Source organism: Carassius auratus, chromosome 16 (assembly GCF_003368295.1).
Source record: "Carassius auratus strain Wakin chromosome 16, ASM336829v1, whole genome shotgun sequence".
NCBI lineage: Eukaryota > Metazoa > Chordata > Actinopteri > Cypriniformes > Cyprinidae > Carassius > Carassius auratus.
In genome coordinates, this window is record NC_039258.1 from 17,215,708 (window position 1) to 17,232,410 (window position 16,703).

Below are 16,703 nucleotides of genomic sequence, written 5' to 3' on the forward strand. Positions count from 1 at the left end.
TAGTTCTGTGACCTCATCTTCCTTCTTGAACTGAAGATTTCCAGCATCTAAAATGTAAAAAAGTGTTCATAGAAATGCTTGCTTGTTGTGTGTTGTTGAATATAATGTAGAATTTTGTCTCTGTATCTCTCTCTTTCCCTTCTTCACTTCTTGAGGTCGGAGTGTACTATGCTATTGATATCATGCCTTAAAATACTTTATCATGAGGCTAAGGCCACTATAAAGTATAATGAGACTAACAGGGAGAAGAAATTGAGAAAAGATAAGAAGAGGCTTGATTTTTTTTACATGGATGACGACAAAAGTGAACATTTATCCATGTTTTTTCTTTTCCATTTAAGGTGAAAGTGTGTTTGCATATTCATATGCATGCAATCTCTTGAATATTTTAGTTTCTCCCAGAGAGACTTTGCATGTTTCTTAAAAGGGACCCAGTAATCATACATGCATCTTCTTTTGAGTTTCAGAAGAGACAAATTCACGATGCTGCTCAATCCAACAAAGATTCCGTGGCATCGTGTACCCTACTGTAAATCTTGGATGTTGCTGCAAAGACTTCCCTTTGAATTCTGACCAAATTGTAAGGAGGAAATTGCACTAATTACAAATGTAAGGAGAAAATGAGTGTTCTGTCTTCTTTTTCTAACTCATTCATTTACTGTAAATTATGCCGCTCTTTGCCTGATTGTCTTCTCACAATACACTTTTGACCAATCTGTATTTCCCTCCATACCTAAACTAATTTACTGACATTCTCTTTCTCTTTTACTTAAGGGTGATTGTTAGAATTTGACAGGTCTACCATTTTACAGACGCAACCAATTAATGTACACACTTACAGCCATAATAGGCATTAGAATGTAATGCACAGTATGAAAATTGGGTAGTTGTTTAGAGATTTTCAACAACAACAACAACAACAACAAATTAACACTATTTAAAAAAATAACCTGATTATTCGAGTACAAAATACAATTTCAGACTGTCTAGTTTGAAATTCCACGTTTAACTCAGTGTCGTTTATTTGCAAATATTTGTGAATGTGACTAACAATGTCTGAATGAACTAACTTTTCATCATGGCATTGCTATTAAATGATTAGCTTTTTAGCTAATTATTAGCAAAGATTAATTAAAATAACCAAAAATATGACTGCAAAGGTAATCTAAATGCAAAAACATGAAATTGAAAGTCAGCATGGATATCCTATACTGGCTGTTATACATACAATATCAAACTGATATGTGTAAGCCATAAATGTTTTGAAATATCAACCGTCTTTTCCTGTCAAAAGCAGACGCAAGATATAAGCTTCATACAATATTTCCATCCATCCATCCAAAATGCAAAGTACGTTTTCCATTGCGCACTACCCAAGCCCTACTACATATTCATACGCACAACGTCTGCGTTGCTTTTTGTTCTCTTTCGTTTTGCTGGGATAAAAAGAGGGACGGTAAGCGTGCAGATGTGAGGGAGGAGAAGATAACGGAACGGGGTATCAGTGGGAAATACGCACGTAAGGGTGAGAAAGAAAGAGGGAGGGAGAGACGAGCGAGGGAGAGAGAGACAGAGCGCGGATATTTTGCCAGGCACCCCTGGTGTGAGGCTTGTGCCTGCATACTTGTCAGCTCCACGCGCACGAGCAGGGTGAGTACACGCTTCTTCTGTCCGCTTTCATTGTTCTTTACTGTTCTCAACTAATGCGTGACTGAGTCGAAGCACATTTGAACTTTTGTCAGGTGTTATAGACAGAAGTTAAAGAAAACGAACGGATATGCGTTTATGGCTGCATGTCGAACGAGTACAAATCGTCTCCATAATCCCAGCAGGTCTGTAAGCGAGTCGCGTGTTGTGTCGGTACGTGAGGGGAAGATTTATCGTTGTTTGTGGTCCGTTGTGAATTGTAAACGTCCAGGGTCATTAAGGAGACTGGCATGCGGTGATTCTACTAACATTAGCAGCTGTTGAGCATTTTTGTGTTGGGCAGAAGTGAGTGAATGGTAGCTGAGGTAGTTGAGACTGTAACTGGCTCAGTCAAGTGCCTCAAGAGGCGCGCGCTGGCATGTAGGTGGGAACTCCATTATTACTGGGCCAAGGTCTTTCCATACATTAGCCTACATCTGGCTTGGCACTCTTTCTCTTCTCTCTGTCCCCGTTCCTCACTCTAGTGTATGTCTTTTATTTTAATACTTTCACATACCTACTAGATAACGTAGTGTTCATTTAAACAAAAATATGCAAACATATTTAAAGATACAGTTCACCAAAAATGAACATTCTATTTACTCACCCTTACGTCGTTTCAAATCTGGAGACTTACTTGCTTCTGTGGAACATAAAATATCTTTTTGGACTGCATTTGGCCATACATTGAAAGTCAGTGGGCTCCAAAAAATAAAACACTGGATCTCAATGATTTTGATTTTATGGTCAAAAATACTTTTTTCAAGATATTTTCTCAGCTGTTAACTGTTCCTTTAATATTTTGGATCAAGCATAATTACTGTAAGCCACACTGACATCATACTGCGTTTGAATAGTTCACTTAAAATGGATCTGTTCACTCCAAAATACCAGCAGCTGTTCTTCAAAATCTTTTTTTTTTTTTTTTTGTGTTCAACAGAAGAAAGAAATTCATAGAGGTTTGGAACAGCATTTTTGGGTGAACTATCCCTTTAAGGACACACTTTGTGTGGCACCAAGCTCAAGGGATTTACCTCAGGTTGTGTCAGTGCACAAAGATTTCCTTCAGCAAAGGTCAAGATCAGACCAAATCAGATGTGCAGACCCCACAAAAATGTGAAAATATGAAAAAGGAAATCTGTGGGTTAATATGCAAGTTTGAGGTGGAACTTGGGGCGACTGATTTTGTCACGGAGAAGTAACCTCTCTTCTACATCAGCACACTGCCTTGAGGGGGCAGGAGAGCTGCGGGTGAAGGAGTTCAGTGAAAAAAAAAAAACTTCTCAGTGTAGACGGTCAAGCTGGAGTTTGACATTGTTGGTCTCTGCCTCTGTTGTGTTTGCTTCAGAGCACTCAGCACAAGCACTTTTCCTCCACAGCGTTCACGCTGTGCCTTTTTTTTCACTGCATTGCAAAATCTGTCCATCATTTGCTGAGGTTCATCTTGTGTTGACTGCTGGTGTTAGGGCTTGCGTCATTCTTTGCAGCAGGATGAACGGCAAAAAGTTGATCTCTCTGATATTCACACAGATGCACTAAAGTCTTGTCTAGACTTCTGAGTTTCATTTTGGAAGCCAAGAGTCTCCGTCTCTTTTTTTTCTCTTTCTTATGCTTTCTTCTTCTCCCTCTCTTGTTGCTCAGGGTGCTGCTCTGAATCACCAGCTCGGAGAGACACACAGGAAATGACAGCATAAAAAAGCACACACACATTCTCTCACACATACTCTATACAACCTCTTCAAAAAATATCCAGCATAAATGTCGCCATAGCAGCAGCAGCTGAGTGACTGCGGAGACAGGAAACGGATTCTTTCAACCTCACACGTGTAACCGAATGACAGCATTCATTTCATTAATCACGTGTCAAATCGTAATCTTTAAATATGTAGAGAGCGAATGACAGGATGAAAGCGTTCCTGTATTAGTTCGGCACAGATGCAGAAACAATGACAGAGAGCAATATGCACATTTTACTTTGAAAAGACCTTTCAAAATGTCGTCAGCGCTGTCATCCATTCACAAGCGAGACAAAAAGCATCCCTCATTAATTAAGAATCGATCAGAGCTCAGCCCTGGGAGAATCAGAGAGGTGCACAGGGTCAGAAAGAGGGTGTGATCTTAGTTTTACAACACATTTCACATAGAGAACACTAATGTAAATTTAATGCCTCTCTTCATTCCTGCGTATTTTCTTGCCTTGACTGTTCTTTTACAGTCTGTACCTTTCTTTCTCAGCTTTAAAGAAGTGTTGTTATGTTAACTAAAACTGCTAAATAAAATTAAAATGAAGGTCAAATAAATATATTATATATATATTCTATTGCATATGGTATTCCATACAATAAAAAAAAAAATGCAGGGTTAAATACAACCCAGCGCTTGGTGAAATATGGACAATCCCAGCATTGTTTTGACCCAGCGGTTGAGTTAAATGTTTAACCCAACCTTCTGGGTAGTTTTATTAAACTCAACTAGCCTATTGTTTAAAATTACTATATGGCTAGCTTAAAATGAATCCAAAACAGGTTGTAAATAAAATCTAGAGCCATCGGCAATAATCAAAGGTGAACATTTGTTAATAAGCAATTATTTCATTATTGATTCAACTTTTTTTTATCATATTAATGTTCATTTAATTCCAACCTATTTTGGGTTCATTTTAATCAAGAAATATAGTAATTTTGAAGCAATAGTTGAGTCAAATAAAACTACCAGAAGGCCAAAATTACTAAAACTTAAAATAAAATGAAAACTGAAGCTAGTGCGACGATCCAAGGGGTTGTAGTACTTTATTTTGTCCAGCAGGTGTCTTGGGGTAAAACTTTTTGTGTCTTCAGGTTAAGTGCTGTGGCGCAGGTGTGATTAACCACGCTGCTGATGAGATGCTGGTTTTCTCACCCTCGGGAGGAAGAGATTGGGGCTTGGGCTCTGCTGCTCTCGTTGTTTGGTGGTCATGCTGACTTTCTCACCCGCGCCAGTCCAAGGCTTGATGTTGTTGTATCTTTATATTTTATCTTTTACTTTAATGTAGTTATGTCTGTTTTTTGATTAAAATACTTATTTGTGCAAATTTGATTGTTATATGGACTCTGCATTCATGTTGCTTCTCCTTGTGCCAAGGGTTCCAAACACTAGTCAAACATATTAATAAATACTCAAGAATTTAAAAAAATATATACTAACATAACAATTTCAAAGCATTTAACAAACTGTTCATTTAAATCCACTAATTCGCCTTCATTCCAAACTTGTGTGACATTCTGTCATCTGTAGAGCACTAAAGGATGTTTATAAAAGTGAATTGATGCAAAAGCATCATAAACATGGTCTTAAGATCTATATTTGAAATTATAATACTCAAAATAATTGAACTTGTGATTGTTTTCTAAAGACAATCATCAGTTTCACCGAACCAGTCTGAATGATTTGACTCATCTGGTTATTGAGTTCAACTCACTTGATGCAATTATTCAGTCTGATCTAATGGCTCACTGGACGGGAAGATTATATTAAATAATGACTTCAATTTCTGTCAGCTCTTCACAAATTCAGTTGAACGGCTCCAGAACACTCACAATACAATTATATTTATCATTATTATAATATTTTTATGGTGCCTCAGTCCATTTAATTGTAGAAAAGAGTGATTTGTACAATCCTTTAAAATCTCTTCTTTTGTGTTCAGCAGAAAAATGGAAGTCATAGAGGTTTGGAACGACATTTGAGTGAGTAGTTAATGAAAGATTTCTTATTTTTGGATGAAGTAATCCAACAGCAGCTTTAATCAGATTCTGTTTCGGTTTCTTTCTCCGTGCGGATGAGGTCTGTGTCGCACAGTAAAGCTATGACTCATGACTCTGTAGGTGCTTGTGTGTGTGATGTGTGTTGTTCCATCTGAATCACTGCCAGTAATCTTTCACGTTCTGCTTCAATGAATGCCACCCGTTAAGCCAGGCGAACTTTGACCTTTCGTGTGATTGGCTGATTACCGCCACAGTGGGACAGGACCTGTCTCTCATGATCTGGATTTGATGGTGTTTTTGCAGTGATTTGGAGCTTGTGTGCTGACGGTTGATATGTCTCTGTGTGTGTGTGTGTGTGTGTGCAGATGAGCTCTTGCAGCAGCAGGGCTCTGACTCTGCTCTCCACAGTGTTTGGGGCGTGCGGACTGCTGTTGGTGGGGGTTGCCGTGGCGACAGATTATTGGCTGCTGATGGAGGAGGGAATCGTACTGCAGCAGAACCAGACTGTCGATGTCAAGATGGCATTACATTCAGGCCTCTGGAGAGTATGCTTCATAGCAGGTGCGGACAAACACCTATTACTCACTTAGGTCTTAGATAGTGCTTTAAGAGACAACCTTCGGATGTCAAGGATGGCCAAAAATGCTGATCTGCCTGCAAGGGACACTCTTCACACACACACACACACACACACACACCTGACCACAGTATATGTACATGACCATTCAAAAGTTTGGGTCAATAGATAGATAGATAAAAAATAATAATATATATATATATATATATATATATATATATATACATACATACATACATATATATATATACTTTATTCAGCATAGATATATTACATTGGTCAAAATTAAGAGTAAAGGCATTCATAATGTTGCAAAAAAAAATATTTCAAATCAGTCCTGTTTTTTTAACTTTCTATTAATTAAGGAATCCTGAAAAAAGTAACACATACAAGTTTTTCAAGCTGATAATAATAAAAATGTTTCTTTAGTGGCACATCAGAATGATTTCTGAAGGATCATGTGCCACTGAAGTCTGGAGTAATGATGCTGAAAATTCCATCAAAGTAATTTATTACATTTAGATTTACATTTAGAAAACAGGTATTTTAAAATGTAATATTATTTCACTGTATTACTGTTTTTATTATACAGTATTTTTGATCAGCAAAACAGACTTCTTTCGAAAACATGATATTTTTTACCCACCCAAATCTTTTGAACGGTATTGTAAAATATTAAAAATATATTGTAGATTTTCATGTATAAACACCTATTTAAGACAATGTGTAATGCAAAAATGATTTTTTTCTTTTTATAATTTATCATTCTACTCATGTCAGAGAATGTTTTTTTTTTTTACTTTGTATCAGAGCATCTTACTTAGAATTACTTTTATTGTGTTGTTTGTTTCATACTATTAAAATACTGTCTGTCAAATAAAATAATCATGTGTTATTTGTTTTTATGATTGTTTTTATGAATTCTGAACTTTCCTTTAAACAAAAAAGACACATAAAATTGGCGACAATATTAATAATATGCTAAAATTAAATGTGTGTTGATTTATATTGATGTAGTTCCTGTATTTTGTATTTATATAAACATCTTTAATTATATCCTCTGTCTCACTGTGTTAGGTACAGAGAAAGGTAGATGTGTGGCCTCTGAGTATTTCACCGAGCCAGAGATTGAAATCACAACAGAAAACACTGCAAATATCCTCAGTGAGTGAACGTACTTCAAATCAAAGTAACATGTCCACATTTCCTCGCACAGCTCTCTCACACACATGTATCTTCTGTTCTGGCAGAGATGGTGCGGACAGCTACGCCCTTCCCTATGGTGTCCCTGCTCTTCGTTTTCATGGCCTTCATCATCAGTAACGTGGGCCACATCCGTCCGCAGCGCACCATCCTGGCCTTCGTTTCTGGAATCTTCTTCATCCTCTCAGGTAGAGCGAAACCTTTCCTTCTTGTGAGGAGGACACACCTGGTGCAGTGAATCTATAAGTTGTGACCCTTTATAAGTTCTATTCAAATTTCCTCCGTTTTTTTGATATTTTACATTTATATTGTGCATATTATATTACACTTTTAGGTTATAGGATATCATTATGTCATCACAAATAGGCCTGGAGGAACATTCTTTTGAATGAAATCTCTTTCTAAAATTCTCTTACGGTCAAAAATAGTTCATGGCATATTCAATACAAAATCTTTTTTCAGGGAGATTCAATTTGTGAGGATTTTGTGTTCTGTACTCACCGGTACGCAGCAGTACCATCTGTATTACATTAATGAGGTCTCCTCCAATCATAAACCTCTGTCTGAGCATGAAATCGCTCCATCTGTTTATTTAGCAGTGGATGCAGAGTTTCTTTGGAGGAAATCCTGTATTTTTATTGCATTAGTTATTCTGTAAAATAGCACATCTATCATACAAGTAGGATATCTTAACCCTCTGTCATGTGATAGCTCTCATTACGCGATGGCATATCTTTTGCACTTATTATTTTCTCATGTAATGTTCTAACACAGAGCATAAACACTTATTAATTTATTCATGTAAGCACGACTGCCCGATGTGTCCTATATCATGTAAATGTAAAGATTAAAGTTATCAGTCAATGGTGCCAGATTTATTTTCCAATAGATACCTCAAATATCTGAGCATGCAGTTCAGTGCTGCACCAGCAGAGGTCAGCAAGATTATAAAATATAAAACATGTTCAATTGGTTTCAGAGACCCTAGTAGGCATTGCAGCACAAATTTAACTAAATATAAAGAGCTCATATGAAATTTAATGATTTAATTATTATTGTCTGTTAACTTAAACTAACCGTATAGTTACACTGTTCAAGAGTAGGATGTCTTATCTATCTTTTTTTAAATCCTGAAACCTAAACATTTACATACAGAATTTGTATTTCCACAATAAAAATGGAGGATTTAGCTAAATACTTAATATTTAATAAAATATGTTTAATTCTAGGTCCCTAAATCCAGCACATTTGTGACACTTAAGAACACAAGATGATCTTTTGATTAAATATTTAAACTTAAAAGTTACTTTTCACTTTATACATTTAATATTTACAAAATTTGTTCATTTCTTGATCCCTAATCAAACCAGCAAATTTGTGACACAGGCAAAATCCTTTAGATCATTCCCAAATCATGCTGGAGAAAATGATCTACAGTATTGTGGTAAACTTGTGGAGTTCTGTTGATTGCTGCTGTCATTATATATATAAAAAAAGTTATTAAAATAAGAGAATCTTAATAACATTATTAGAATGATAGTATTAATAGAATGGCAATTTTAAAAAAGTGCTAAATAAATGCATTTTCCCTCATGAACTGCAGTGAGAGTCTAACCCTAACCTGAATGTAGAGCTTATTTGTATGCAGATGCCACGGTTGTTTACTGCATCGCTGCCTCAACCTTGCACACGGCCAGAAAAGACCTTCAGCTTTATCAAAAACACCTCTCTCCTCTTGCAGCACAAACTTCCGACAGACTGCCCTTGAAAAACACCTTTTTACTTGTCCTTTTCTCTCTGCGTTCTCTATCAGCCTGCTGCTGAATATGTAATGGGCATTTCAGACTGCTCGGGGCTGATAAAAGTGCCTCAGTTGAAAGAAGCCATTAAAAAGTAAAGATTAAGTGCGCTGATAGTGCCGTTCGATGGAGTGGCTGTGAAACGTAGCTGATGTTTGTGTTTTTGTTTTGTGTATGTGAGTGAGAGAATCGTTCATCCGGCTGTTGCAAAACATATTACAGGCATTTCTTGACTTGTGCACGTAGTGTGAGCTTTTCTCACCCTGTTCCTTTTACAGTTTTGCCATCATTCTCTGTCAAAACCCGCACACATACTCACATTCCTCTGCTCCGCACAATCTGCTAGCTTCTGACTGTTAAAGGAATAATTCACCATGTAGATGATCGCGTGAACAAATGAACACAGAGGAAGTCAAAACAAAAGTCGTAAACGACCATCGCTTTAATGATCTTGTAAGAAGACATTCTCTTAAAGGGGTCATATGATGTTGCTAAAAATAACATTATTTTGTGTATTTGGTGTAATGAAATTGGTTTATGTGGTTTAAGGTAAAAAAAAAACACATTATTTTCCACATAATGTACATTATTGTTTCTTCTCTATGCTCCGCCTTTCTGAAACATTTTTCACAATGCTTATCGTCTGAAAAGTGAGGTGTGCTCTGATTGACCAGCTATCCAGTGCTTTGTGATTGGCCGACTGCCTCAAGCGTGTCACAAAAATGTTACGTCCCTTAACATACTGTGACGTGTGTCCCAGTCAGAAGACCAGCGAGACAAGACAAAAACAATAAAGCCCATTACAAACAAGGCATTTGTTGCATCCAGTGGGGACATAATTAATGATTATAATGACTTATACTGTGTTTTTGGTTTAAACTGCATCATGCCGCATAAACATAAAACCATGTCTGCATTTGTGATTGGAGAAACGAAAATCAGCAAGTGTTTCTCTACACCAACAGTTCTCACGCCCCCCAGCTCTGCATATTTTGCATGTCTCTCTTTGGCTACGTCTACATTAGTCCGGATGAATTCGAAAATGGTATTTTCATTTTAAAATGCTCTCCGTCCACACTAGCGTTTTCAAGCATTTTGCAAACTTTGTCTTATCCACACTGAGACATCAGTAAATGTTAAATTCACTTTCTGTGCATGTGCAAAGCCTCAAAAAAGTTCACTGCAGATGATACACATGGAACAGACATGATACGTTTTTATGCAGTTCTTCTGACAGGATTATTCTATTTACGAAAAGAACCCACCATTCACCGACGCGTCCAGGTCGCACACACTTACGATTGTATGTCTGATCTAAAACGCAACTGCCCTCATGTTTTACCACAAATAGCAACTGCGAGTAAATTTGCTTTCACTTTTGCAGGACTGAGATATGAAGAGTGTACAAAGTAACACATTCTGTAGCAATAGTGTGAAAGTGCATAGTACATAACATGCACAATACCAGTATAAACACTGATATCTATTGATATAATATTCATCACATGACTAAAATTGCTTCATCGTTTTCAAAAGCCTCCATTTTCACAGACCACACTGCAACACGAGAACTTCGTTTTCAAATTTATCCACTTTGGAGAGCGTTTTCAAAAAGCTCTGAAAACTAAAAACGCCATCTCAGTGTGGACGGAAGGCCAAAATGGAGAGAAAAAGATGTGTTTTCAAACAAAATTGTATTAGTGTGGACAAGGCCTTTGTTAACTCCCGTTATGTCCACTTCGCAGGGCACTTACGGTCGGATAGAACAAACTTCTGAAGCCATAAGAGAAAAATAAAAAATGTGCAGAGCAGGGGGATGTGAGGACTGGAATTGAGAACCCCTGCTTTACACTGCTCAAAACTCACGCTTGAATCATCAGTGGCAAATACTTTATATATGTAAACCTACTTACATACTGAGAGTCAGAACAGCTGGCATTGTAGTGTTCTCTCCCAGGATCAGGAAACAGTCCTCCATTTGGGTTGAACTGTTGGAACAGTGTTGTAAATACAACTTAACCACTGATTTCTAGTTGTGTCCTCTTTTGGAAGGCCAAACAAAGTAGTTTCACTTTCACTTCGAAACACACAGCGCCTCCATAACATGGCACTAGTGGCAACAGCGAGAATAAAAGTTATGACTTCTTTCTTTGCGTAAACATTTGGTCGCGTTGTGCAAATCTTCCCACATCGTGACATAGACATGTGGGGCATTTTTGAAGGAGCCGTTTTAGTGGGGCGTGGACAAGTCTTAACTTTTATAAAGAATATCTCTTTGGGTTTGAGACTTTAGTCTTTGCAACTTTAGGGATCTTATCTATTCACAAACAGCTTGTAACACTTCAAAGAGAAAGGAAAACTTGAAAATACATCATATGACCCCTTTATATACACCCTGCCACCAGCAACGAAACACCATTAAAGGGGAAACATAACAAGAACTGTATGTGAATCTATCGCATCTTTAAGTGTATGCTGCCACAACTTAAAAATTCTAGTTTTATGAAGATGTACTCATCTGAGGCCATCTTAGATGTAGATGAGTTTGTTTATTCATCTGAAAAAGATGATAAATTTAGCATTACATCACTTGCAGTCACTTGTATGGATTCCTTGCAGTGAATGGGTGCCGTAAGAATGAGAGTCCAATGAGAGTCCAAACAGTTGGAAAAATAATAAACAAATAATCCACGAGACTCCCTCAAATAATTCCTCTATCCATAATATTTATTTTTCTAGTGAAAAAGTCATCTCATCTGAATCAGGAGAGAAATATGCTCAAATCAAGAACAAGTGAAAACAGTCCAATATTGTTCTTAACAAATATGTCGGTGGATTTTGATGTGAGAGGACAACAGGGAATGGACATAATTATGAATTAAAACATATTAATGAGGGATTTGTTTATTAAAAACATGCTTTCTTTGCCTTCATAATATGTTAACTAATGGACTGGAGTAGTGTTTTACTTGTGGATTATTGTTTTTATCAGCTGTTTGGACTCTCATTCTGACGGCACCCATTCACTGCATCACTGTGATGTAATGCTGAATTCCTCCAAACATGTTCCAACAAAAAACAACTCTTTTACATCTTGGATGGTCTATGGGTGATGAATTTTAAAGCAAGTTTTCAAGTTACTCTTTAAAGTTGCAATGGAAGGTATAATAAATCCTAGTCCAAGCCTCTACTCAATTCAGTTCACTTCATACTTAACAGCCAATTATGAGCATTATTTATTACAAATATACGCTAATTTATTAAGAACTCGTGGTATAAAGTCACTGGGCTAACAGCATTCATAAAAGACTTACCATCAGAAATTTCAATATGGATGTAAAGGTTAGGATTTATTTATTTATTTATTATATTCCAGGACACAGTAGGTGTACAGTATGTTAGCATTGTTGTTTGCCTTTGGCATCTTAAAGAGCATTTGGACCCAGAAACAGTCATGCTTGACATCAAACTTACCAAGCAGATTTATCTCCTCCGTCCTCCATGCATCTCTCCTAGCCTGCTGTGCCTGCAGTGAGGAGAGTTTGGGGATGTGATTTATTTAGATGGAGCTGATGTCCTCTCATCAGTGGCCAGGCAGAGCCCTGGAGTGTGTACAGTACTTGTGTGTGTGTGTGTTAAGTTGGTCCAGTGCAGTCACACTGCAGTTATTTAACTATGTGTTTTAGTTCTGTTTCTGTTTAGTTTTCTTGCAGCTGCATTTAATATTTGTTATTCAGCAGGTGCCATCTTGGTGGTCTGTTGATTTTTCTTCACTTAATTGTTTTCTTTCTCTGTCTCTCTTTCTCTCAGGGTTGAGTCTGGTGGTGGGGTTGGTGCTGTATATCTCTAGTATCAATGATGAAGTAATGAACAGGCCGCGGGAGCCAGAGCAGTTCTTCAACTACCGCTACGGCTGGTCCTTTGCTTTTGCTGCCAGCTCCTTCCTGCTCAAAGAGGTCAGAGGATGACATTTCAGTCCAAAATATCAGTGCCTTTTTTGGTTGTCATTTTTTCATAGCCCCTTGAATGGCCAAGATGTAGTCATATTTCTTGTGAAAGCTTCAATGGCTTGAATGTATCCATTCTTCTAGGCCCGAGGGACTTAACAAATGATGGTACTGTAATTATGTCACTTGATGCTGCTGAAGCAGATGCTTTTAACATAACCCTGCTTTGACATACACTTCAGTTGAAGGCAGGAGCTTCGAATGTGCTCTTTATGTATTATGAATGCGAAGCTTCAGATGTGCTCTATTTTAGTTGCTACTCAGGCTCTGAATATTGTATTTAGAGCACTTAATCACATTGTTTCATTGACTGCAATAGGAAAACGTTAAGTAACCTGAGCTCAAGGAGGTCAGTTTAAGAGATTTGCAACATATACATATTTATTTCTTTTTCTTCACGATAACCACATAAGATTGGGTTTTCTTCTATTTCTGATTGAAGTGTAGATGTTATCGAGATGATTATGAAAGTCAGAAGAAGATGACATGAATGATGGAGCAGTCAGAGCTGCAAATCACAAACTGTTTGTCAGCCGTTTATTCTGTGTTCCCATAAAAGTGAAGATTAAGCAAAACTGAAGTTTAAGCTCTAACTCTTTTTTTTTCTGCTTGATTCAGCAGGATCCTTTTACTATTATGGTCGCCAAAGGAAACATTAGTTTGTCAGTGTGTGTGTGAGAGAGAATATTAGAGCAAGAGCAAAGAAGGATTGCTGTAAAATCATCTTGTATATTCACCTCAGGTTTTTCTTTGTTTAATGAGGAGTGTGGTCGCGTAACCACAAAACAGTATTTCCTCTGCATTCTGCTGTTATTTCCAACCTGTCAGAAATGCTTTATTTATTTGCCATATTTACCCAAAAAATATTAAACACATACATGGATACCTAAATAAATCTGTAATTTCTTTAATGCATATTTTCAAACTACATATAATAAATGTCAATTTTCAAAACACTTTAAAAAGATGAGATTACTAATAAATGCAAATAAGAAATTATTAATCATTATAAATAACCCCACAGGTCTGCAGCATTACTCTCATAGGCTCACTTCTGATTTTATTAGGATAACCAAATTATCTTCCTATAATTTATCTGTTAATACTCTACTGTTTATAAGTTGGTATTAATAAGACCTTTTTATTTATGTAAAAACTCTTATTTATCAATGTTAATTTAAATGATTGATCAAAAATTGTCGGCGAAGACTTTTACACAGTTTAACATTTTTAAGAAAGTAAAAAAAATCCCAAAATAATGTTGTCCTTTCCACATTTTCCACACAGATATTAAGCAACACAGCTGTTTTCAACATTTATAATAATAAAAAATATGAATTAGCAATTAAACACATTTTACATTATATTCAAATAGAAAACATGTATTTTAAATTAAAACAATATTTCACAATATTACTTTTTTACTGTATTATTATTATTATTTTATTTTTTTACTGTATTTTACTTGGTGAGCTTAAGAGACTTCCTTTAAAAACATAAAAAAATCATACCAAAAGTACGTACACTGTAAAAAATTTCTTGTTGTTTTTACAAAAACTTTTTGGCAGCTGTGGTTGCCAGAATAATTTTGTAAAAATACAGAAAACTGTAAACACATTTACGTCAAAAACTGTTAATTTTACAATATAAAGCTGTAATTTACAAACCAGAAAATGTGAATATAAACCAGTAAATTCAACAACACACAAAATTAAATCTGTTTTGTACCTTGAAAATACTGACAACCACCATAATAATAAAGATGGTACTGTATAAGAGAAAGCCACATGAAGTATCAAAGCTCATCACAAGTAGCTTCACCACAAGCAGAAGTATATATTAACATATAGAAGGTGCACATTTATGGAAACACAAAACACCATCATGGTAACACACGTGATACTTAAATAATGCAAAAAACTTTCATTAAGCAACAGAAGATGTAACATAAAGCTCAAATGTACAGAACTGATAGCAAGAACTATTTAAAAACATGATTATTTAAACAAATTACTTTCAAACGTGGAGTGTCACGCAGGGAATTCTGGGAATATCAGTTTACAGTTTTAAACTGTAAATTATACATTGATTTGTTCTTTTTTTACTTCTAAAAGCTGTATAATTAACAGAATTTTACTGTAAATTTACATTAAATGCTTTGTTAGATCTTTTACAGTTTTTCCCTGTATATAGTACGGGAACTTACTGTTAACCTATTATCAGTTTTTTTCCGTAGCGTTTTTACAAAATTTTACAGTTAAAATTACACTTATTTTTTACAGTGTATAGTTAATGGTTTGTTAATGGCAACAATTGAACCTCAAAATAAAGCGTGACTGAAAATGTAAAACACATTTGTCCTGAGCATCTCTTCTTTCTCTCTCTCTCGCTCTCTGTTAAACTCTTTCTCTAATTCTCTCAGGGTGCTGGTGTGATGTCAGTGTATCTCTTTATGAAGCGTTATGCTGAAGAGGAGATGTATAGGCCTCACCCGGCTCTGTATCGCCCCCGCCTTTCGGAGGGCAGCGACTACAGTGGCCAGTACCTGCACCCAGAGACCTGGCCTCCCCCCCAGCGTGCTCGGAGCGCCTCCGAGATCTCCAGCGATATCTCCATCCAGCTCACGCAGAACCCCCACCCCCCACCGAAGATCAGCGGCCAGCAGAGCACATCATCTCCAGGAATCACCGCTGCGTCCAGCCCCAACTCTGGAGCTGGATACCAGCTACAATCACCAGGTTCTGCAGCTCCATTCCCCCACAACCATCCCCTCCACCCTGGGGCACACGGGGCAGCTGCAGCATCCCAGACCCTGCCTCTGTCTGTGGCTCCCACTGCAGTGCCACCCCCACACTATCACACACATATTCGCATGAGTGCCTCACCATGCTAAACGCAGACAGAGAAAGTTTATAGAGTGTTTGTTTTTACTGAGATAATGCATAAACAATGAGAAACAGAAATATGATGTAAGGTAAGATGTAGTTTTTTATACGAGAAAAGGAAGTTACTGTTTGTAACAAAAGGCCTCTTTTTAAGACTGAATGTTGTGAAATTGTAGCATATTAAACTGCAATGGATCGAATGAGGGTTCATGCAGAACACTTGACAATCACACACAACAGAACTGACAATTCATGCATTTAGAAAATACATATTAGAGCACATATGAGAACTATTGCCTTCTATTGGTGGTAGAATATATATATATACATTACTGAAATTAAGTTATTTCTCATCATGGAATCTGTGAATTGTTAGTTTTAGTGTTAAATTTATCATTAAATGCTAAAGTGGGAATTACTTGTTACTGAACAAATTTTAAATGAACATGTTTTTTTTTCAGCAGTTGAGAAATATTTAATATTTCTTGTATAAATACTGTGTACTGTTGTGTTTTGGCTGTGAGTTGGTTCACTGCCTTTCTGCAGAATGTTGACAAATTAAGTGGGGGAAAAAAACGAAATTAAAATAATTTAAATGTTCTTATTTTGTAAGACTCTTTACTAAATATCATATGTAGGTCCACAAAAGAAGCACTTGCCTGACAGTCAAGTTGACATTTTCAGCGTTTACAGCGCCCTCTAGTGGTTAAGAGACTGTATCGAAGCAGCAGCTTTAAGCGCTGTCCGTGGTGCTGAAATCGTTCAAGTCAACGCAGAGCATGCGGCAATATATATATATATAT

The 16,703-nt window shown here is 36.7% G+C and overlaps 1 protein-coding gene across 1 annotated transcript; it reads left to right on the forward strand.

Annotated features, from left to right (window-relative positions):
• The first annotated feature begins 1,368 nt into the window (after nucleotides 1-1,368).
• On the forward strand, nucleotides 1,369-16,215 carry cacng7b (calcium channel, voltage-dependent, gamma subunit 7b). The gene is made up of 6 exons (XM_026284473.1): nucleotides 1,369-1,650; nucleotides 5,795-5,990; nucleotides 7,084-7,170; nucleotides 7,257-7,397; nucleotides 12,819-12,964; nucleotides 15,438-16,215. The coding sequence occupies exons 2-6, from the start codon at nucleotides 5,795-5,797 to the stop codon at nucleotides 15,906-15,908; spliced, it is 1,041 nt and encodes a 346-aa protein (XP_026140258.1). The 5' UTR covers nucleotides 1,369-1,650; the 3' UTR covers nucleotides 15,909-16,215.
• The last annotated feature ends 488 nt before the right edge of the window (nucleotides 16,216-16,703 follow it).